The sequence below is a fragment of the Solea senegalensis genome, linkage group LG10, assembly GCF_019176455.1.
Source record: "Solea senegalensis isolate Sse05_10M linkage group LG10, IFAPA_SoseM_1, whole genome shotgun sequence".
Taxonomy (NCBI): domain Eukaryota; kingdom Metazoa; phylum Chordata; class Actinopteri; order Pleuronectiformes; family Soleidae; genus Solea; species Solea senegalensis.
The window spans coordinates 20,783,696-20,808,648 of record NC_058030.1 but is presented as its reverse complement, the minus strand read 5'-3'; the positions used below and the strand labels follow the sequence as shown (position 1 = coordinate 20,808,648).

The 24,953-nt window shown below is 41.6% G+C and overlaps 1 protein-coding gene across 1 annotated transcript; it reads right to left on the bottom strand.

The window, feature by feature from the left end:
* Positions 1–1,066: 1,066 nt before the first annotated feature.
* Positions 1,067–24,661, bottom strand: LOC122776189 (DENN domain-containing protein 5B-like). The gene is made up of 21 exons (XM_044036600.1): positions 24,347–24,661; positions 18,071–18,180; positions 16,965–17,679; positions 15,822–16,009; positions 14,006–14,524; positions 13,689–13,917; positions 11,452–11,602; positions 11,004–11,094; positions 10,790–10,909; positions 9,548–9,700; positions 9,328–9,406; positions 9,165–9,231; positions 8,470–8,598; positions 8,263–8,384; positions 7,375–7,520; positions 7,133–7,251; positions 6,434–6,618; positions 6,144–6,226; positions 5,099–5,225; positions 4,372–4,546; positions 1,067–2,372 (listed from the first exon to the last, which is right to left on the bottom strand). Exons 1-21 carry the CDS (start codon positions 24,462–24,464, stop codon positions 2,189–2,191), a joined length of 3,810 nt encoding a protein of 1,269 aa, XP_043892535.1. The 5' UTR covers positions 24,465–24,661; the 3' UTR covers positions 1,067–2,188.
* Between the last annotated feature and the right edge of the window lie 292 nt (positions 24,662–24,953).

Here is a 24,953-nt window from a genome sequence, read left to right as displayed (position 1 = left end):
CCAGTCTGGAGGCCCACACGCTTTTTAGGAGGCGTCTGACACGTCGATGCGCTTTGTTGATTTCAGCTGCATGACTACGGAGCAGATTAGTCGTGAATAAACAGCAGCTGGAACACGGAGACTCCATCCAGTGGTCAGCTCAGTACTAACAGGCACTGGTGCCATTGTGAAGCCTGTCAGAGCCGGCCCGAGCCTTTGTGGGGCCCAAACCTCTAGGGGGGAGGCAAACCTTTAGGGGAACCTAAGCAGAATTTGAGTAGTTTTCAAGATGTTGAATTATGATTGCACATTTATTAATTAATAGCATGCGCATAATGGCAATCATAATCTCAACATGTCATATTTTGATTCATCTTATTTATGATTTATTTTATGTTGTCTCTGGTGTTTTCTCATTGGTGCTGTCATCTCCTTTGTGTGGATGTTTTAATAATTTGTTCTAGCCATAGTATCTGTGAATTTAGTTTATTTATGAAGAAGATACACACTTTTTTGAACATGGAAAGTGCTTTACAACTAAGCTTTGATTGATTACGTAATGCTTTACAAGTGGCTCTCTTGTAACATGTCATGTGCTCTCGGAGCACCCTCTGTGGTCATAGCGGCTTATGCCGTCACTGTGTCCAGTTATGTAACAGTGCATGAGCCTGCAGTGCATCAGTCTGTCGATCACTGAACCTCACTCAGCACACATTTGTGGTACTTTTACTGTACATGGTATTTTTGGTTCTAGTCCCCTAACAGTACAATTATTTGACTGTCTTTAGTTATTTGCAAGGTTTCCATTAAAAAGTGTCAAATATTTCTTAGTCCTTTTCTTTTTTATTCTTGTAATAATGTTTAATTACATTTTAAGAAGACAAAATTAATTGATGAATCTATATTTACAGTATAATGGTCTTTAGAGCATGACTTGTGTTGTGTTGTCCCAAGTATTTGAATATTTCCTCTACTAATGATCTTAGGGATTCAGGGAATTCTGATCCAAATACTTTGTACCTCAAACCCATGTGAGTAACATACAAATACAGATTAACAGATAAAAAAAAGACCAAGACCAAACATGTCTGTTATATCAATGTTAACTTTATTCTTTGACAACATTTCATAAATAACAATTCTTTATTGCTTTTTCAGAACTGTATTTAAATAATAATAAAGTCTTGGTCATTGTGGTTTTAATAGTGTTTGCAGGAGAGTGTTTAACTTTTAAATGCAACATCATAATACCTAGCATTTAAAGAACCTGTGCTCTTTTCATTGTCAGATTTTTTTTGCAAAGACAACTGAACACTTTAGAAACTATTAATATAACTGGTAAATGATATCATAAATAAAATCATTTTTTCCCACATACACAAACAAAATGTCCTTCTACAGAAAAATATGCCACATATTCATTGTACAATAACAACAAATGGCCACAATTCTTTAAGATCTAATGAAGCAAAAATACTTGGGATGAAAGAGGGAAAACAAACAACTTTCTGACAAAGTGGCAAAGACTATTTGGAGAAACACATTAAGAACTCCAGCTTGGTTTGAGTGTTTCACCAACAGAAGATTTCATGACCACAACTCTCTGCAGTTTGTTCCCCTAAACTGAAATAAGCAAGAAGATCCAGGCCTGACGCTGCACAGTCTAACAAGAGCATAATAATAGAACAGTTTCAACATATCATAACGTGAGAACAGTATCTACTTCAGTATATTTGCACAGATAATTCATGAATGATGTTTCAGGTTCACAACACACTAAGACATAAGACAAAGGAACAGGTTTTGGCCATGCATGTGTTTAATTCTTAAATTCAAGTGCAAGCAATACAGCAGTGTAAGGAGTTACAGTTACGGTGTGAGCCTTGAAAATATCTACAGTAGATGTGAGATTATGAATTACTCTATTTTTTCCAAGAGGAAACGGAATTTCACAGTGTGAAGCATCGCAGACATCCGACCATTTTTCCCAAAGCAAATAAAGAATCTAAGACATTTACACTGATGACCAAGGCAATATGTTTGGAGCTGGAGATGCCAGTGTTTTCAGCTGCTCATGATCAAAGTTTTCAAGTGTCTGAATGAACTTCCTGTTCCTGCAAAATGGAAAAGATGGATGTTTTTAATGCCGTCAACATTTCTGCAGAAGGTTGCAGAGGAATGGGCTAAACTCAAGTGTTTGTCTGTGGGGTCAGAGATCGATGCCTTTAACCAGCGCCGTCTCCAGAGTGATGGTGAAGTCATTGAGTGTGTGCAGGATGCGAGACAGGGAGTGTACAGCTGCACGGTCCCGCAGCAGAGCGCCCTCCTCGTATGTCCTTGCCGTCAGGGGACACTCTGCCAACAGGGGGAGCCACTGAGAGAGAAGTCGGTCCCTGTCAAGAGGAGCACATCAGTTATATCCCCAAAAATATCCAATCAGTTTTGGTATTGAATTAAAAACAACATAACTAACTCCAAGGAAGATCTACAGCCATTCTTTTCTCTCAAAATAGCTTTCAACCTCAGTTCAAAGAGAAAGAGACAATATGTGACACAACTCATGTGACGCTGTACATCTTTACTTGTTTAGACGCAATGATCTCACCACCATTTTATTAGTGCTTGAGCTGCTTTGAAATGTCAGCAACTCTTCCACTTGGTATGAGCTCACATCACAGTTATGTGACTGAACTTGTTGAAAATGAAGAACACAGGATGTGTGAACTGTGTGAATTATATAATAAAAACAGTGAAAAAGAGTCACACTTTCTTCTCTATTGTCCTCTCTTCTGCAGGAGGTTGCGGAGGAGTGGGCTAAACTCAGTTTAAATTATTATATTTGGACATAACATAAAATGACCATGTTGTGTGATCAGAGATTAAAGAAACGTATATGTGAAATACTGGCTGTTCTGACAACAAGAGTCACAAAATAAATTGCTGCACCACACACTGCCACGCATCCAGTAACGCAGCTTGTAGCACGTCGACATACGAGATACCAGCAGAGCAAGCGGAGAACCACTAGCTGCTAAGTATCGGAAATACTGAACAACACCAAACCTAAAAAGCCTTGGTATCACTCTAAAAAGTGTATCAACCAGACGACAAGAAAAACATGGTTCTTCATTTAAGATGCATTAAAATATGGATGTCTGAAAGTGGAGAGGAAGTCAATGACATCCTGGTGTGAGCACAACCTCAATCTCAATATTTACCTGTTGCTAAAATTAACCAAATAATGAAAAGTAATAAAACAGACAGAGGATCAGGGCATTTCCAGCTTAGGACCATGCTCTCAGATTTGAAGGTGCTGATTCTCATCCCAGCCACTTCACACCCAGCTGTGAACTGCTCCAGAGTTGAAGATCACGGCACAATTAAGCAAACAGGATCACATCATCCACAAAAAGCAGAGACCCAATCCTGAGTCCACCAAACCGGACTCCCTCAACGCCCTGGCTGCGCCTAGAAATTCTGTCCATAAAAGTTTGATTTCCGCCTGATTTCCATATTTGGACCGGGCAAAGGCTGATCCTGTCCCTCCCTGAATGGTATGTAAAATAGGCCAGTAAACAAACAATAACAATAAACAATAAAAGCAGTCATGCTGCAGGCCACTTCCTCATGGCTTCCAAGAGGAAAACCTTATCACTTCTGTGCTCACAATACAATGCTCGGGAAACCTTTCAAAAGTAAACCACAACTTGATGCATGTTTACATAGTATTTTTGGAACCTGTATGAGGTCAGTGTGTCCTTTCACATCAGCAATGGAAATTACAGCTTCTAACTTTTTTGGAACAAGGACAATTCTTTGTTCAGAACAGGTGTTGATGACATGACATTAAATATATTCAAATAAGCAAAAATGCACAGCTTGAAAATCTATTTACAAACAAACAGGACTTTCTTCAAATCTTCTAATTATCATACCGACATACAAAAATGCCTCCTGATGCAATCAATTCACCTACTAATTATTCGCAATTTTGTGCTGGTTTTTCATGTTGTCGTGCAATGGTCTGTAGACTCATTTTATTCCACTTCTTATATTAGGGTGCCGAGCCCGGGCGTGAACCTTCTGGAAGGAGGCTGGGCCACATCAAGGCCATAACCTCATGGCTGAGCTCCAGCTTCTTTCCTGAAGCTGTTAAGACTGTTGAACTGCTTATAATGAACACTCACCGTCTACTTATGCTTATATAATTCTCAATAATCTTTTATATCGTATTTAACTTATTTCTTATATTCTGTTATTGTGTTTTCCTCTAGTACCGTATTTCGTTCTTTCACGCCTGCATGTTGGAATGACAAATAAAGCACCTTGAAACCTTGAAACCCTCCTGCTGTACAGCAACAGGATCATTTTATTTAAAGGACTCTCTCTTACCTGATTCCCAGGCAGACAAACAGCTGGAACTTGCCCTCTTTTCCGATGCTCCGGGGCGAGGCATTGATGGCAGTGACATAGTGACACAGGGAGTCACCGGGTGGACCCTTGGTCAGTGTTGATCCATGCATGTCACCCATCTGATCAGCGGTCTCCAAGGAAATCACTGCCTTCTCTGTGGTAATACACACAGCTTATTAATATACTGACAGTAATGTCAAATCAATAAAGCCATAACACAAGTACTGGGGTTGGACGATGTGACACTAAGTCACTCTCATGCATGAAATTTGCTACATGAAACCTGTATCCACTGCCACTAGATGGAGACAAGAGTCAGGATTCAGACGTCAGTCAGTCAGTCATCATCTAACTGCTTTATCCTCCACCAGAGGGTCGCGGGGGGTGCTGTGCCAATTTCAGCTACATCGGGCGATAGGCGGGGTACACCCTGGACAGTTCGCCAGTCCATCGCAGGGCCACACACAACTAGAGACAAACAACCATTCACTCTCACACTCACTCCTACGGTCAATTTAGAGTGTCCAATTCACCTAATCCCCACATTGCATGTTTCCGGACTGTGGGAGGAAGCCGGAGAACCCGGAGAGAACCCACGCACACACGGGGAGAACATGCAAACTCCATGCAGAAAGGCAGGATTCAGACGTGTGAGAGGAAAATCATTGGATGATCTTAAGGAACTACATGCACTCACGATACATACCAACAAAGTCCCAAACAAAGACGTTTCTTTGGAAAAGACGGTTAGATTTGAAGCCGTGGAGGAGGAAGTTCTCCAAAGACAGCACCAGGCCTCCTTCACCACATAACAACACCGTCAAGTTTCCCCTCTGGAAGCAAAGAAAGTTAACAGAGGCAATGTAAGCAGGAGGCTCATCGTCTCCAGGAAATTCACTTACATGAGAGATGGAAAGCACTGCACATTTTATTTAAGAACGCTCTTATTTAATCAACTAAGAGGAACAGAGCTGGTGCATTAAAGCCTGTTCACTGAAGACGTTATTGCAATGAATGAGGGGGCCATTACAGTGAGACTAGAGTGATTGATAAAATCTCCTTAGCTCTTCTAACTTGCTGCTCAGATCAGTCAAGTCTGATACAGAGGAATCAGACAAGAGGAAAAAAGTTTGATTAAAGCAGTATATGTCATAAAAAACTGCAAAAAAAACCTCTCCTGACAATAATTTACAGTAAAAAAAAAGGAAAATAATCAATAATGTTTTCTTATAGTGTCTTATTTCTGATGCACTTTCCATCTTGGTAAAAACAATGGTAATAGTGTGATACTAAGGGAGATAATATTACAATAATACCACATTATTTCCAGGTAAAATGAGATTTTAAAGCCATTTAGAAGCACTTTTGTGTACCATAAATTGATGCTCCTTAATGTCCCACACACACATTCTACATCTTTATTACCAAGCTATTACTTAGTGATTAATAAAGAAATGAGGGTATTTCCATAATAATACTTTCCTATTCCAAAATAATTAGTATAATATTACCATAGTGTAATCTGTAAAGTAATGCCTCTTCCTATGTTTCCTTGTGTTTATACTGACAATAGTGTCTGCCTATCTCTCTATCTATCTGAAGAAGCCAGAGAAATGAACATGTTGGAGATAAAAATAAACACATGAGGATAAACTTCTAATGAGTCTCCTCTAATTACATCTTGTGGACGCAGCAGGTCAAATGACAGCAGTGAACCACAGTGAAGCCCTCGCTGACACACAGTCTCATACCTCTTGCTCAGGTTTGTGGAAGTGCTTGACAAGGTTATTTGCTGCCTCTCTCATGCTCTCTTGTACTTCGACAGAAAGCAGCCCTGACAAGATAAATAAAGCACAGTCACAAATAGAAATATGACAATGATTGATGACAAACTCAAGGGGACGGTAACAGAGGTTTGAACAGAAAGGTGATACAGCAGCAGAGTCAGTGTGTGTGTGTCTGTGTGTGTGTGTGCGGAGGGCTCATCAACAACTAGGTCACAGCTATTGTATGAAAGAATGCACTCTTTGTCAGTACGTACTGCCTCGGCTGCCAAGTGATCCCAGCACGGCCCGTACACTCTGAGAAGGAGAGGTCAGCTCCGGAGGCGTCCCTGTCCACCTTCCGGCATCGTCCTCTCCACCAGGTGACACCAGCTGACCAATGAGGACTCTCTCCAGGCTGCCGTCGCCCACGCCTTTCCCCAGCCATCGGCCACAGGGAAACCTAAGCAGAGAGAGGACACAGACTTTCATTATACTCAAGAAAGGAGATGAATTAATCCAGTACATGGTGTGAGGAGCATCTGTTCTCATCAGCGCGTGCTGAGTTTTCAAGTGACGTTCAAGAGCCACAAATTAAGTACCAGTAAAATTATAGGTAGACATTTTAATTGAGATAATGAACAGTGTCTCGTAGGTCATAATAAGACAAAACATCTTGTTACAACGTAAACATGAATGCAGACAGACATACTAATTCAGGGCCACAAAATGCATTAAATCTGCTCATTAATTACTAATTCATGGCTAGAAACATGGATATTATGACCTACTTGTGTGCCACATGGGAGCCAACACCCATGAGAGTATACAATGACAGTGAATGACTGATTGAATTTTATTTTAGACTGAGAATGAACTGCAAAGATATTCTCAGAAAACATAACCTGGTTAATGGTCAGACGGAGACATCAGCACACCTTTGTCCACTCTGCTGTAACGAGAGGTCAGGGTCTTACCTGTACGTGTGTCCAGTGATCTCATTGTACACCATCACACAGTCGATCAGACACTTAGCCAGCAAACCAGAGTTCTCCTGTCCCAGCTGCAGCGTGCTCAGCCTGCCCAGGTTGTTGCACTAAGAGTGAATTGCACAGACCACAGTGAGATTCTACATGACAGTATACGCGTATGTGTGTGTGTGTGTCAGCTGGGTGTTGTTTTTTTTATGTGTATTATTGCTGTGACGGTTTATGCAAACCTGGAAAAAAATCTCTTGTGTATTTTTGGGCATCTGTATAACTCCTGAATCACCCAGTTCTCCCGACACACAGACCCAGGGGTTAACTGTTGCCATGGCAATGCTCAGCTTCTTCATGGGCACAATGACGACACGGTACGGAATACCTGTGGAAGAGGTTTAATTGAATTCATATATTTCATGTCCTGCGTGTAACACTAAGGTGGGTTTATTAGTTGAAGGTGAATCATAACTAACCATAAGTGCAGTATGTCTGTGTAAGTGTAGAAATGGTTTAAAATAAAAAGCCTCTGTAGCCTCTGAATAAGCCTTGGTTTACTGATGCCACTATCTTGTGCCACCATGTTTTTACAGCAGCCAACATGAATTATATTATTCCACCCTTTAATCTCCTTTAACCAAATTTATTACCTCCTGTTCTGATTACCTTACCATTTTAAATGTAAAATACCAGACATTTTTCAGTTGAGATGATTACTGGATGGGGGGTAGTAGGCTGTTTCCCTTCATTATGTTTTTATCCTGTGAGGCACTTTTGAGCTGCATTGTCTTATATGAAAAGCGCTAAATAAAAAAAGTTTTGGTTGATTTGATTGATTGTCAATGTCCTTTCTGGTAAGTTAAATTGCCACCATCATTCCTGAACATGCTTAAAAAAGGATTAAACATTATTACAATGTCACACACATTTAAAACTGCCCAACTTTTCTAATTCTTTACAGTAAGTACCTGAGGGAAAAACATTATCTATACAGCTGCACCTACCTAAGTTTTGCAGAGGAGAATGGTTTTGTAAAACAGAAGCAAAAGGAAACATGCAGTGTCTCTGGCGACTATAAAGCAGCCTGTAAATGACTGCATTGTGCAGCTAAAGTTAACAGGACTCACTGATGGAGGTGAAGACTCTTGTAAAACAGAGGTAGTCCACAGTGTTGAGAGAGAGCAGGTGGAACAAGAACTGCTCCCTTTCTTCCTCACAGAGCAGGAATGCGTGAGGTTTATACAGCTGCCTGTCAGGCCAGGAGAAAAACAAAAAGCTGTCAGACATTAATAACTTTACTGAAAACTAACAATACGAGTGAGTTCATTCCTGACCTGAGCAGGTTCTGGTTTGTAAGCAGCTCTTTAAGGTGCTGAGAAAGCATTTTCTTTTCCAGAGCCAGGTGGATCCAGGCCCGAGCCTGACCCACCTCAGACAGACCCTCACTCATAGTTTGTATGAACCTGGAAGAAAAGCAGAGACAGGAGTGAGCAGTCGGACTTAATGTGTATGGTAAATGGGCAAAACTTGGCATAAAACAATCCAAAGATGTGTATAGTAAATAAAATAGATTTTAAGAAAATTATTTTAGAACAGAATATGGACACAATGCACAATATTTTATAAAAATAAACACAAGTTTGGATTAAGGTTGTTTGATTTTATGTGGGTTTTTATTATAGTTTTCTTGTATTTTATATATTATGCACTGTTTGCGTGTGTGTATATATGTATGTATATATATATATATATATATACACATACATATATGTATATATATGTATGTATATATATACATACACACACATACATATATATGAGAAAGAAAGAAAGAAAGAAAGAAATTAAAGCTTGTTACAAAGATATGTAACTAAGACTAAGATGTACTGAGACCAAAACTGGACATTGTTTTCATCAAAAAAGAAATAAATGTGTTTGAAAGAAGAAAATTAATCAGCATTAAGTGCATTTTTCATTAAAACAGATGACAAACACAATCAGATAGCACTCTTATGTGTGCTCTCATTACCTCATGTCCTGTATTAAGGATCCTCTCAGGAGCAGAGCGCCATCATCATTTGTTCTCTGGTCTGACCCTGAACAGGCAGCGAGTGAAACACTGATGATTAGTCGATGTTCAGCTCAGCAGTTTACACAAGAACAACAAAAACAACCAGTCTGTGTTTTCTGACCTGGAGACTCAGCTGGTGCCTCCATCTTCCCCTGGGCTGCCTGGTAGTGAAGCAGATGAGACCAAAGCGCAGACTTGCCCTGTTTTGGAGTAAACACACTCGTCAACAATGACGCAGCTCGTACAGTCGGCTCTGTGCTTATGTCCTTGATGTTAATTTGATTACATGGAACCACACACAGTTTCATCTGGGCTAAGAGGGCACGTTGTGTACGTCTGACCTGTTTCAGCTGCAGACCGTGGCCCCAGGTTCTCTCCAGCAGGTCACACAGACCATGGATGAGTGTGTTTTCTTGCAGGCCTGTGATGTTAGCTTCTCCCTGACCCAGCTCCACACTCTCCTTCCCCATCCTCTCCATCAGCATCCGTTTAGTCTAAATAAGACAGATCCAGTGTCTGTTAAATTCAAGCCACATTAACACATTGACTTCAGCTCTGTGTTTCTTAGTATAGCAGTGTTTAGACCTAATGTCACTTGGCAACATTCCCGCACTGCGCACAGGAAGTGATTTTTTTTAATGTCGAGATAGAGGACATACAATGACATTCACATATAATACTTAAACCTACTGATGGACACTCTGGACGGCACCCAGAATCCCACAGGAGGATTACTCTCAGCACAGAAAGTGGACCCAGTGTGTGTCCCAGAACCAGGAAACCACTGGACTTCATCGATTGTTACCGGTGATTATTTTTATTTCACCAGTATTATTATGTTTTCATTTTATAGGCACAATATATGTGTTTTACAGCTCTAGTGCAATTATCCTGTGCAATAGTCATATATATATGGTCACATTTGTATCTATAAAGTGAATAGAGTGCACATGGTCTTTATTTATCTTTAATAGAGCAGCATTTGTACTAAAATAGCATTTATAAATGTTTTGCATGCCTTATCTTTTTTCATTGTGTCACATGTCTTTATAATATTTCACTACACAATTTTTTTTTATTTTTACACTGGCACACGTTAGGCCCTTTTGAATTGCATTGAATTGAATTGAATTGAATTGAATTGAATTGAATTGAATTGAATTGAATTGAATTGAATTGAATTGAATTGAACTGAATTGAATGCGACAGCAACAGCGCACCAGTAAAGTGAGACAGCTGCATATACTGTAGGTTGACGTATGACTGATAACACAAAGAAGAGCTGACAAAAAAGTGTCATAAGTGAATTCTACTGCTCAAAAAAACACTGTTGTTTAGCAGTTTGATGGGATAAGTGCTTCTTGCCTCGCTCGCCCATGCTCTGCTGCTCTACAGAAACAAATAACTGTTAGTTTTGCTTGATAGAGCCTGTTTTCAGATGGACGCAGCATATTTCTGTGCACAGAGACCACACAGAGCCAGAACGATAACAAAATATCACTAAAAGTTATGCACTGCAGCTTTGAAGGGTGATTTAAAAGAAGAAAAAAAAACATCAATGACAGCAGAAAGCAAGTACTCACCTTGAGGCGACACTCGCTCAACAGCCCATCAACAAACTCTCTGTGAGTCTGAGTGACAGCTTCAGGTGAGGGGTCAAGTAGCTTCGACTGGCGGAGGTTCTTCCTCATGAAAGTGTGCTTCTGTTAAATAAACAAAAAGGTGATAAATCAAATTTAAAAGCTCCCTGAAGCCTCCCGGGGCGAGTCACTGTGTGTTTACTCGGGATAAAAGTACCTGTCTCGGCTCATTATCCACTCCCGAGTGATCGCTCGTCGTCCATCTTTTGGGTTCAGTCCTGCGTGATGCTGTCACACGACTGGACCACCTGTTCGCCCCACACAACACCACGACAGGAGGTGTGTTCAAATCACATGTGTGTACTACATGTAATGATGAGCTACAAAAAACCTTATTAGGAGGTTACATGATTACGTCCATAAAAGCTGTAATTGTGTAATTGCAAGAACATTTAATAAAGCATCACTCTTTGCAATTAGTAATTACTCCTTCACTTAAGTGTGCAGATAAATGTGTTTATTCTCTTAATAGTTAAACTACTCTGTATACAGCCAGCAAAATCAAGAAGTCCCTGGGCCTCTTGTACAAGCAGCCTGCCCTGGGTTGATAATAACGTCATCGATTGTTATTTCACTGACAAAAGAGAAGGAACACAAAAGCTCACTTGTTGGTGTTTTGTCCCTGTGTGAGCACATCAGCCTGCAGCTTAGGGAAGAATCCCGGCTGGTGGCGACCCTGGCCAATCCTCATGTCTAGCAGGTGGGGGTGTATCGCCGTGTGGTCGGCCTTCAGCAGTCTACGCTCTGTTGCCTGGGCTGCAGAGACAAACACAGGGAGGGAAACACAAAAAGCTGCTTTCAGACAGACGTGCACTGAAGTCCTGTGAAGAGGGGCTGCCAGTGTGAACATGAATGTAGCTCCAGAGAGTTTCTGGCGATTTCCCTGTCAGCTCCCTTAATATGTTCTCTGACAGAGAAAGCAGCAGGAGAAGCCACAGTGAGTGAGTGGGTAAATGTCCTGTTTCCTCCATGCTAAAACCAGGTGCCATCTCCTCCACCGGGATTGCACAAAGATTGTCATTAGAGCTGCACAACAGGGTCAAAAAACCTAATGCATTTAACGTCAAAGTGTGTCAAGATATCCTTTTTGATGAATTATTGCCTTCTATACAAATCCTATTCTACAGACTGAAGAGAACATCTTTGTTTCTCACACATCTGCACAAATATCACCCAGTTTTCGATTTAAATTGATAGTAATGATGTAAAAATGACCGTTCTCTCTGATATCGCAAATCATATCGCAATTCCTGTCAAAATAATCGCAATTATGGATTGTTTCATTTTAGTTGACTTTTAATGATGATTTGAATACAATATGCACACTCAACACACACTCAACTGTCCTGCATACACTACTCTGATTTCTGGTCATCTCCATGTCTACCATAAAGCACAGAGCAAATGTGTAACCACATTTTTACGTCCGTATGCCTACTCATTGCCATTTGCTGCACGTTCTGCCTCTGAATTCTCCCCACAAAATAATTCCCATGATTCCACACTGCCTATCTGAGGACAAAGATTTTGGGGAGAATGAATTAATTTAATAACGAACAAATAATTGCAGTCTATTTTGATTTGGAATTTGTGCTTGGTGGAGAATGTCCACACCCTGAACTCTGGACATTACTCAGAGTTATAGACAGACAAGACAGAGTGCAGTTGTGTGATGACAAAGACAATGAAAACTTCACTGAAGCAATGTCAAAATGAAAATAATGACACAGACATACTGAGAGGTGAGCAGGGCATTTTCTGCTGGGCGACTGACAAGATTTCAAAATTAAACGTCAGAAACCATGTTGTTTTTCCCTCTCTTATACAATACTGTCCATGACATATCGTTTACTTAAACCCTCTCTAATCCTAAGCTTCTAGCCATGCTCTCCCCACCTCCTATCAAATTCTATCCAGTCCCACTTGCCTTTCAATTAATTGTCAGATTATGTAATTTTCTTTTTCATTTAGGTCCCATCATTAATGGCTATTAAAGTAATTGTTATGGTGGAAGAGGCCCATTAAGGAGAGTTTAAATAATACATTTGGTGCTTATTAAGAGACAGAGAGAGGCAGAGAGAGAGACAGAGAGAGGCAGAGAGAGAGATAGAGAGAGCGCAGAGAGGAAATTGTGGTTGCAGAAACGCCCAAGCATCATAATCAACAAATAAACCCAGACAGAAGGACAGATGGCAACTGATTTGCAAAATCTGCGATCACATCACTCTCCACTTTCCATCTCCTGCTCAGTGCTGAAAAGACCTGGTGAAATAATGTCACCCAATGTAACTCGTGGTTTGTTATCACACAAATGTCCTTGTTTTCTGTCATGATTACGATCAACGTATGTTCCATCACAAGTGAAGATTATCGCCTCCATCAGTAAGTTCAACTTTGTTTTCTATTGTCTTAGGTGTTGATTTACCAAAGTGACAAAGTAACCACACCAGAGTAAACCAAAGTAAACCAGAAACTCCTAAAAACACTTTTCACACATTTTCTTTATGAACTTTGGTGCAGGAGAGTGAGCAGTTTACAGATGTCAGTTTACAGCCAGAAAAAGCTCTGAACATATGATTTTATTAGGTCTGCCTTTTGTTCAGTGCCTTAAAGCAGCCATTTTATCAGTGAGAGTAAGTGTCCAGCTCAGCACTCAGTGAAGTCAGTGTTGATTATATGTTAATACCTGATGCAACCGCAACTGAACTATTGCTTTAATTTGCAGCTCCTTGGTTTCATATACTGCACTGAACTATGAATTGATTTTTGATAAATGATTCAACACTAATGCATGTCTGCAGTTCACTTCATCCTCTAATGATCACAGACATGTCGACAGTACCTGACTCAAAGAGCGTGGTGCTTTTCCTGTAGTGGCAGTTACACGAGTCCTTGTCCGTGTCGTACAGTCGCTCTTTCTCCACGCGGTTGTCAAACAGCTGCTGCAGTGGATCCCTCTCCGCCCAGTGAGAAATCACTTTCCCATCCACAAAATTAGAAAACATGGACGTCTCCAGGAAACGAGATAAGAAACGCAAGTGGGTCATGGGCTGAGCTGAGAGGAAGGAACCCTGTAAACATCATCAGATCATTTTCTGTCAACATCAAAAACACACAGAAATGACTGTGTGAACTGTGTGTTTGTGTAGCGGTGTCTACCTTGTCAAAGCTGAACGTCCCCTCTCGGTTGCTCAACCAAGAGTCCAGATCCAGAGCGCTGTGGATGACAAACTCGTCATACCTGCCAAACATGGCAGCCAAGCGTCCGGCAAACACCTCCCTCAGCTGAATGTTCAGTTTCGCAGCCTTCAGTTCCTCCTCCTCCTCCGCGAACACGCGTCCCAGTGTCTGCCTGTCATCCGACATTTTACCTCCCCCGCACCTCCGTGCAAGAGCTTGCAGCCTCTCCAGCACGGCGAGCTCCTCACCTCCCAGGTTCCCGTTCCTCCTGTCCTCCATCAGGTCCTCCAGAACCAGGCTGCTCACATTGGGGGATGAGGTTGTTGTGGTGGTGGTGGTGGTGGGGGGCTTAGTGGTGACACCTCCCTGTAGAGGAAGCCCAAAATGCTGCAGTACTTCACTCAGTTCCCGGATGAGCTCGGTCTGGTCTGGAAACGCGGGCAGGTCCTCAGGGGCTTCGACACATTGGTTGTCAATGTCCACGAAACACAGGTTGGCCTGTGGAGCATGACACGACAATTTAACCACAGATTCTTAATCATCTCATGAAGATGACGCTTAAAGATTAAAGGAGCTGTAGAAAAGTGTTACATTAAGACAGAAATTCACCATGATGTGTGACTGGAAATCAAGGAAACATGTTACATTAAAATACTGGCTTTACTGATGATGGTGCAGCCAGTAAACTCACAAACTAAACTTGCCTAAAGTACAAATAGGCTCATTCTAATGTCACACATTGGGCCTTTATTATTACTGCGTCACAACAACAGAGAAAGCAGTACCAGCCTGCATAATAAACTTGTGTAAAGATTTTGCCCCTACGCTGCTGAGCAATATATGAGAGAAGTTATTGTGAGAGACAGGCAGCGATTATAAAAAGTGCTTTTGCAAGCAGCAGTAGAGCACGATGTAGTCAGCAGCAACACGACCTTCACCGCCGACCTTAGACAGTCCGTTTATAGCCTCAGGACAGAGTGGACAGAGTGGACAGAGGGAGACAGACCTAAGGCTATACATCCATGTTTCTATGTTCTCATTTGAAAACAGTTTTCTCAGATAAAAATAAAATCATACCCAGAGATGAGCATTTCATTACTACAGTTACTACTCTGCAGTTCTACTACTAACAAGAAGCAAGTCTTAATGAGGCTTTTCATTTACAGTTGATTGTCAAATTATGGCCAATAAGAACCAACCAGGAGGAAAATGTGGCTAACTACACTATTGTCTCTGTTTTGTTGTGTTTATTCAGAAAAGTAAAGCTTTGTTGTGGTTTAACTGAGCGGAATTGTGAATACACTTAAATTCCCATTAATCATACAAGGATGGGTAAAACAATTGCCACTTCCTTCAAATTGCACAGCTCTGTATGTAGATGGGAATCCCGAATTCTCATCAATTATTCAGAAAGTCCCATTATTCTGCATCGTTCAAGCTTTGTGTTTTTGCTTTCATCCGCTCCCCGAGCTGTCTTTTCTTCTGCCTCGTTTCTGGGGCAGAGCGACTTCAAAGAGACTTCAGTGAGATATTCATGCAGCATAAAGTGATCTCAGTTGTAGGACTGCATGTGCAGAGGGGGGGTGGGGTAGTTCTGAGGAAATGTCTCATCTCCGTTTGAGAGAAAAGAGAGCGAGAGGGCAAATTGTCCTGTCAGCAGAACCGAGACAACAAATGTTTCAATTTAACAAAACCTATTTTACATTCTTTTCGGTTATCGAAATGTCTGCAAATTGAAATGTTGGCACAGTGTCGTGCAAAAAGCTGAACATATGTGTTACAAACAGTGCTGTACCTCGTGTGGAAGATGAAGAGAGGAGCGCTGAGCGCCCTCTCTGCGCTGCAGGCCCATCAGGAACGGCACGGGGGCATCGAGGAGGTGATGCAGCGGTGCAGAGATGATGGGCAGGTAGATGTGCTGCCACTGAAATGGAAACAGCAACGTGGCGACGCCCTCTGCCACCGTCATCAAACGCTGGTAGTCTGGTGAGATGAGATGAGATTACAGTTTAGCAGTTACAGGAACATTAGAGTAAATATATGATGTTTTTTTTTCTTACCCTATATGCCATTCACAGTTTCTGATTATTCTATTCAATGCTACCTCTGTGTTTTTTATTGATACAGAGCTGCAAATAACGATTATTTTCATGATCAATTCATCTGTCGATTATTATCTCGATTCATTGAGGAAAGGAGCCTCAAATGACTGATTTTCAAGGATGTTACATCATCATCGGACACAACGAAGGACAGTGTGGACAGAACCCCAATTCCAGCTATTTGTTTCTTGTAGAGCTGCAACTAACGATTATTTTCAGCATCGATTAAACTGATTAATTGATCATCAAAATAGTTGACGATTAATTTAGTAATTGTTTCAGCTCTACTTTCTTGTACATGAGACACCTACAACACGTCTGTCCGTCCAAGTAGGCAAAATAAAATGTATGTGATCTTGGGCTATATAAATAAAATTGACATTCTCTTTCAAGCAATACTATCAGACCTGACTGAGGGAGCGTTTGTATATACAGCAGCGGCAGCAGCAAGAATCCCTTATTCCATAAAACTGCAGTTTTTGAGCAATAGAATTCACTTCTGAAGCTTTTTGTGGACGCTTTTTTTGAGTTTTCAGTCATACTCCAACCTGCCATCTCACTTACTCGTGCAATGATGCTGTTGCCTCTGTCTGTCTTAACATGAATCACTTTCTCACTGTCACAAGGAGAACTATTGTATATAACAGATATTTGATAAGTGTCAAAGCTTCACACTACAGTTTTTTAGGCCATGGAAAATCTGAGTTTTTGTGTGTGTTTTTAGTTGGTTGACATACTATTAATGAATTGTCTGTTACTGTTAATAAAACACTGAATAGTGGTCTGCTGTGTGTCAGACATTGAGAGTCATTGAAAGGCTGTAACAGCATGTTTACCTTGAGAGTACAGTAGGACTTGTGTCTCCAGAAATGCACAAGTCAGTAGCTGAACCATGTTGTCCACACCGAGGAGTGAGAACGCCTCTCCTAGTGGATACTCCCCGAGAGGAAGCTCCCCAGGACCAGGCCGCTGGCACACGATGGGGCGATGCACCCCGTGGAACCTCAGCGACCTGCCGGGCGGAGGCACGGGCACCTCGTACAGGATGTTGTGGATGTAGCTCTCCAGAGGGAGAGGTGGAGCTGTGTGTGACATCACAGCTTGGTGAAGCTGAGCGAGAAACTGTCGTGAAGCCTGAAGAAAAGGGAGCGGCGTCAGGAGGCAGAGCGCTTTGGACACGTAGAGCGTATCGCGCACTGGATCGAAGGAGCCTACGCAGCTGAGGCAGCCAGAAATCCCGGCTAGGGACTCGGCATCGGATTCGTCCAAGCTGCTCACAAGAGAGTCCATGCTGGAGGTGGAGGGCGAGGTTGACGATGATGTTGAGGAAGAGGGAGAGGAGGCCGATGAGGAGGACTGGTGCTCCACGTGGTGCATCTGACTGAGAGTCTGCATGGCAATGATGATCTTCGGGTCGGTCACCTCCTCATAGAGCGTGTGGACAAAGCCATAGGAACGTGTGCCGTCGTCAGAGGAGAGTGTGAAGGAGTGGAACTGAGGATCGAGTCTGTCTGCCTGAGTGCGGAACGACAGGCCCCTGGGCATGCAGAGCTAAACGTGTGAAGATGAAGAGGAAACAAAAAGAGGGTTAGAATAAAGCAATTCATGTCCACAATGTTGTGTATGTGCAGTTTTAAATGTGGGCGTTCACAGATGTGAAAACCTAAGTAACATTACAAACTATTTAGTATTTACATTCATGAAGAAGTCATAAAGTTGAAGTTCGAATAAGACGAGACATAAACATTAATATGATTCCCTCTGCCATTTTTGCACAATATTGAATAGTTTGAAGGCAAAAAAGGTGAGCAAAAAATGATGATGATGTTCTGGATCAGTATTCAATTGCTTAGAAAAAGGTCTAAAATGTTGTATCACATCTCTATTGGAAGGTCATCATCATTATCAGTACAGGACACGAAAAGAAAAGAAAAAATCCCACCATGTTGACAGCATCTTTATTGAAGGGGCTCCTGTCTGTGTTTTCAGGGTAGCGCACCAGAACCTTTGACTTGAAGGACCGTCGAATGGGGCTCTGCTCAAAGCTGTCTCCTGAAAGACAAACAGACAAAGCATCATCACATGAACACAAGCTGAACAACGACCCTCATTTATGGATGAGGACAAGACAGAGAGGACGGAGCAGAGGCCACTTCAAAATGAAAGCCACTTTGATTTCTAAATGTACTAAAAAGAAGCTCAGGAAGGACAATCCTGTCTGACACAGATCTTCCTCCACCAAAAAAACACAAGTTCATCGTTCGACAGCGAGGGCCACTGTACAGCAACGAAGGAAAACCCTTCCAAAGCTTATGTAACTCAACTCATTACCATAGAGACAGACTGTGAAAGTGGTGCATTAACACACATGCAGCACTAGACATCTTCTAACCTCGAGGACAAAAATATGAAACTTTGATATTCATACAGCTTCCAGGCTGATAATAAAGATGAAATAAATGTCAATATAACAGCTGCATGTACACCAGGGGACTGGATTTTCAGAGCAGACACAAACAAATTTATCTTGTATATTTCTGCTTTCACAAAGCTCATATTTGATGCACTACTCTGCTGGCTCATGTTTCTCCTCTTCCTCAGCCTCCGCATTTGTGTGTCCACTTGACTGTGTGCTGCCTGTCACAAATACAACTTTCATTACTATCCTCACCGCTCTCCCCATTTCACATGACCTGCCGTGAATCCCCCGGAATTCATGTTCCAGCTTTAACTGACATCACTGTATCACAGGGACAAAACAAGCTGACGCACAGGAACCGAGAGAGAGAGAGGAAACTGTGCTGGAGGCAGAGTGAGGAAGGAGCACCACGAAAATCTGAGTCACACTGGTAGGTGGAGACCAAAGCTGATGGATCACAGTGAAAAGAGGGAGGGGAGCCTGTGTTCTTTGCTCAGGATACAAATTGGTGTCAGTGCTCAGAGACGGAGACATCTAGTTGCCATGGTAGCCACATTCGCAGTGATCTCAAAGCGGCACCCGACGCGTCGGCTGGTACGTCAGCCTGACTGACATCAGCTGATCTATTAAAAACCACATGCTGTAAACATCTCATTGTATCTAAGCTTCACTTTCTTTGCAGTAGAACTCTTAGTATGTTGATGGAGTCAGGCGTTAGCGTTCCGTCGCGTTTTAAATCAACATAGCAAATACTGAACTGAAGCTACAAGAGTTCACTTAAAACACATTCAGGAGGAGCAATGTATCTCTTTTCCTGTGTTAGCAGCAACAGAGAAAGAGGAGGAGGGAGGTTTGTTTAAGTGTTTGAATGATGCCTTAAATGCCTGTTTCATGTAATTAGCATGTTTCCTCCTCTCACACACACGAGAATATATGTGTTTTAACAATAATACTGATCATTTCCTTATTAATTCATTATCTGGGCTATGAAATCCTCTGCAACAGCTGCATTTTGACTTTGCTGCATGTCTCTCCTAAATAACAAAATAATTATACTGATGTTTTTGAATATACAATCACCTACATCTATGAATTGCCGTCGTCATTACAACAAATTGAACATTTTAGGTTTAAATGATAACTGAAGGCTGCCATAGCTCCTACATGAGGTCTCAAACCCTATCACTTTTATGCGGTCAGCCATTTAAAATCAAGTTATAATAACAAGTTATGTACTATATGTATTAAGGTTTTTTTTATTCCATATCAAGACACTTTTATTTTGAAATTTTGTAAAATATCACCACAAGCATTTTAAGCTCTTGTGGCCCACCCCTACTGAACATCTCAAAAAAGTCCCCTGCTCCTGACCAGACTAGGCCCTCAGTGGCCCCCAGGTCATTTGAGAATTTGAGTTTAAGACTTCTGTCCTACCTACATGCATTGGAAGGGAAAGGTGAGGTGAGAGATATTCAGCTGCAACATGTAACCTCACTAATAAATGTTACTAAACCCTCCACACTGCACCTTTTTTTCTGTCCATTCAATAAGAGCAAAAAACAAGAAAGGAAACAGGGTAACACTTCCAAAGATTTTTTGCAATCAGTCATTTAGCTGAAGATACGGGGCATATTTAAAGGTGATCTATGAAAGATATGCAACCAGAGTTTAAAATGGGTACTGCAATCTAAATGAAGAAATAGGAGACTGTTGTCCTGAAGCTCAATATGCAAACAACAAAAAAAGACACTCTTTCTGGTACATGAAGCCCAATGTAGCTCCTGGTGTGCTTGAGGAGAGGTGAACAGAGAAATCCTCCATTTGTTAAACTGCAGTCTCACTCATAGATGTTACACATGTGACATTCATATTCCATGTAAAGTCCACTGACTGCTCTCTATCATAAAATAATCAATACACTGTAACCCACACTTATCTAACATTATCAAGGCTGTTGATGTTTTTGTTTTCATGTTTTTGCAGTTTAGACTTTCATCAAAAAGATTTATTGTCCCAAATGGCCCTCAATCGGTTACTCAGGAGCATTTCATCAGGGATGATTGAACCGCCACAGACATCTGTCATATTCATACACAGAGACTCGGCACTCAGCATCTCATTCATCACATCATTACATGAGTGGATGAGGATGATGGCTGCCACAGACTAATATAATGATGTGACAATGGAAAATGCAGGGGATGTTAAAAACAAAGTAAAACCTCTGAATACAAGTGAGAGACGTCTCCTTGCAAAGACTTGATCATTCTAAAGTGTCAAATGTTCAGTCAGGGAGTTCACTGATGTCATCGCCCTGTGACAATCCTGTTGGCCAGAGCTGACGCTCAAGCCTCAGCCACTGAAACAGGCAGCGTCACATGAAATTTGATTAGACTGCAGGAAGCACAGTGGCATCTATTCAGAAGCCAACAAGAGCAGATTGTGTCTGCGTAGGCATGCACTAATTACACACACACACACACACACACACACACACACACATACACACACACAAAGAGATGCTGTGTGACCTCACAGAAAACATAAAACACATTAAAAAGGAATAAATATCTCCTGTTTGAGCGCAGACCTTGTAGAGGAGAACACCATCACGGAGATGCTTTATTTAAAAGATACAGACTGAGCCTCCTGCTGCAGTGGGTCTTAGATGACCTGCTGTTACATAAGCAGATTTGTGTTTTAGTCGCTGCAGGGGTCCAGCTCAAAGACCACCAGGGTTAGTTAGCTCAATGATCACCAAGGTTAGTTAGCTCAAAGACCACCAGGGTTAGCCAAGACCACCAGGGTTAGTTAGCTCAATGACCACCAGTGTTTGTTAGCTCAATGACCAGCAGGGTTAGTTAGCTCAATGACCACCAGGTTAGTTAGCTCAATGATCACCAAGGTTAGTTAGCACCACCAGGGTTAGCTCAAAGACCACCAGGGTTAGTTAGCTCAAAGACCACCAGGGTTTAGTTAGCTCAATGACCAGCATGGTTAGTTAGCTCAAAGACCACCAGGGTTAGTTAGCTCAAAGACCACCAGGGTTAGTTAGCTCAATGACCACCAGGTTAGCTCAAGGACCAGCAGGGTTAGTTAGCTCAAAGACCACCAGGGGTTTGTTAGCTCAAAGACCAACCAGGTTAGCTCAATGACCACCAGGGTTAGACCACCAGGGTTAGTTAGCTCAAAGACCACCAGGGTTAGTTAGCTCAATGATCACCAAGGTTAGTTCTCAAAGACCACCAGGTTAGTTAGCTCAAAGACCACCAGGGTTAGTTAGCTCAATAACCACCAGGGTTTGTTAGCTCAATGACCAGCAGGGTTAGTTAGCTCAAAGACCACCAGGGGGTTAGCTAGTTGTTAGTTAGCTCAAAGACCACCAGGGTTAGTTAGCTCAATGACCACCAGGGTTTGTTAGCTCAAAGACCTTAGGACCACCAGGGTTAGTTAGCTCAATGACCACCAGGATTAGTTAGCTCAAAGACCAACAAGGTCAGTTAGCTCAAAGACCAACAAGGTCAGTTAGCTCAAAGACCACCAGGGTTAGTTAGCTCAAAGACCTCCAAGGGCTAGTTAGCTCAATGACCAGAAGGGTTAGTTAGCTCAAAGAGCTCCAGGGTTAGTTAGCCCAAAGAGCACCAGGGTTAGTTAGCTGCAGAATGAATTGCAAACTAGCAAGTGCCACATCCAAATAAAGACACATCTTTTATTTCATTAAGATCAAATTTGATGACAAAGGAGCATAAGGGTGAAATCTGAAAATATGTTTTGTTGGTTGTAGACTATATTATTTACAGCTATGGTTCTCAAACTGTGGTACATGTAGCACCAGTGGTACACGACCTTCCCCTGGTGGTACTACACACATTCATTTGAGAAATTCATACTGTATGCATGTATCCCTGTGCTTTTGCCTCCTGAAAAGTTCAATAAATAATGTGTGGAGGAAAATAACAAATGATTTGTTTGGTTAACAGACTGCACAAAAATGTCAAATCAATTGGATTTTATTTTATGAAAGATAGATAAAGAAAAGGTCATACCAATTGTGGATCATACCACACAAGCAATATCTCTCAAAATGTGCAGCTCTGTTAGTCGGAACACTAATCTGCAGCAGAGCATTTTGTTCCAACAGAGCTCATCCTACTACACAAACCTGTCTCTTTTGTGACTTGACTGAAAGAGATTAACAGTAGAACACATCTTTCCTCTAAGGGAGGTGCTCGACATGAGCCGCACTGGTGCTACAAAATAAGATAAGTAACAGAAGTAACAGAATTGTTGTGTCCAAGAAGCATCAGAAGCTGGAAAAGAAACTGAATTCATTAAAATGGGTAGAACACAGGGTAGTACTACTGTTTGTCCAACACCTCATCCACTCACACCTGGAAGTGACATCATGGCTGTAGTTGGTATTCTGCACCTGCATCACTCCATTTCCTCAGGCACATGCAGGCAGCAGGACACATGTGTAAATGTCTGTCCTCACCCCAGTGAGCTGAACATCAACTCCTCAGGAGCAAAAAACACTATTTAATGGTCTTCTGAAAACACTGTCCTATTTGACAAAAATAAAGCCTCTGACACAAGGTAGCATCACTGCGGCTCTCATCTCCATAGCAACCACCACATCCACCAGCAACACAGCAGTGTGTTTTCTCAAATCTTCTTCGTTTTCAGGATTAAGTAAGAAAAGATGAGGGGACTGTGTTCCCTAACACGTCAACGCAGAACCATGTAATAATCACACCTCACATAGAATACAACCCAGTGTCACCACCCGGCACTGGCTGCTGCTGGACCTGAGCTCCAGCTTTACAAAGCAAAAAAAACATGATGATGAGTATGATGTCCTCTCTCTCTCTCTCGACTTTGTTTTTCTCCTGCAGGTGTAGCAGTGGATGATGACTTGCAAAAAACAGCAAAGCTAAAAATACTCAGTTATACATATTACATAATAAGGCCGCAACTAACGATTATTTTCATATTCATATTTTCATCACCAAATCCCTCCGCTAGTTTAATCAATGAATAAATGAGCTGATCTGTCAGGACACGGTGTAATATGTCAACCAAAGCTTGAAATGGCAACATCGTCAACTGTTTTTCTTTGTCCACAGACCAAAGATATTCAGTTTAATATCACAAAGGAGCAAAGAAACTGGAACATATTCACATTTAAGAAGCTGAAATCACAAGAAATATGGTTTTACCTAAAAAAAAAAATACTTAAAAGGATAATTTGATCATCAAAAATGTTGGCAGTAGATTTAGTAATCGATTAAGAATCGTTTATGGCCCTAGTATTTACTGTGTGCAGTTGAATTTCATGATGAAAACACAGTAAACAGGCTTATAATGTGTTTTTCAGCTGAGCAAAGAGACGGAGATGAACAACACTGGGAAATCTAATTAAATCTGATTCACATTTAAAGGGGAGATGATCATTCCCTGTGAGCATTTGTTTAATGTGATTGTTTTTCACACCCAAAAATAAAGGTTACACTCACATTTCATCAGCCATGTATGTTCAGGTCTAAAAGTAGGCTACACATATCAGTTCCATACAGTGTATATGCAAAAGGTTACGTAAACAATAAATATAAATATATTATAAAATAATAATAATAACAATAACAACAATAATAAAATGAATTGTGTCATTCTCCACAGACCATTTGCTATGGCGTTCAATCAAAACACAATTCAATTCAGCTGAGCACAAACAGGCCTGGTTTAACAGTCATGTGTGTATTTTTGGGATGTGCGGTTAGTGTTTGTTGACCATCTAACCTGCTCCATCGTCCGGCTCCAGGCCCGTGTCCGCGTCCACTCCACACACCACAAAATAGTGAGCGAAACGGCAGGAGGAAGCCGTGCCGGACCCTGTGGCCGCTGCGGTGCCGCTCATCCTCGACGCGTTTGCGGTGTCACGGCGGCTGTGTTTGCTTCTAACAGACGGTGCGGGTGTAGTTCATTGCTGGTGCGCTCGTTTCCGAAATGATAACGCTGCCCTCGTTGTTTTCCCTGTGTTGTCGTGCGTGGGTCCGCCCGCCTGCTCGCACTGACTGTTCCACGGTGAGACTGTGACTCCGGATGATCCAACCATGGTCATCCAGTGGGATCAGAGGGGGAGGAGGCTGCTCTGCTGAGAGAGACAGAGAGAGGGGGAGTGAGAGAGAGACAAAAGACATTAAAAGCATCATCAACAACATCAGTCTAATTTTATTTCATTTTCATTTTATGTTCAAGAGCAAAACAATGTGCTTAACAAAACGAAAACAACAAAACAAGGTAGACATCACTGGATATCATTATTAATAATTACACTGTTTTCACTTTACTTTTTATCATAGGGTCTAGTGTGTAAGAATTGGTATAATGAGAGTGCAGAGGAGGC

Bases quoted from the DNA above. Each gene is read 5' to 3' on its own strand.
- LOC122776189 (XM_044036600.1), bottom strand. From the start codon at position 24,464: ATGAGCGGCACCGCAGCGGCCACAGGGTCCGGCACGGCTTCCTCCTGC. The intron at 18,181-24,346 runs GTTAGATGGTCA...TTTGTCTTTCAG, and splicing joins GGAGCCGGACGATGGAGCAG to GAGACAGCTTTGAGCAGAGC. The intron at 7,521-8,262 runs GTGAGTCCTGTT...CCTCTTCCACAG, and splicing joins AAGAGTCTTCACCTCCATCA to GTATTCCGTACCGTGTCGTC.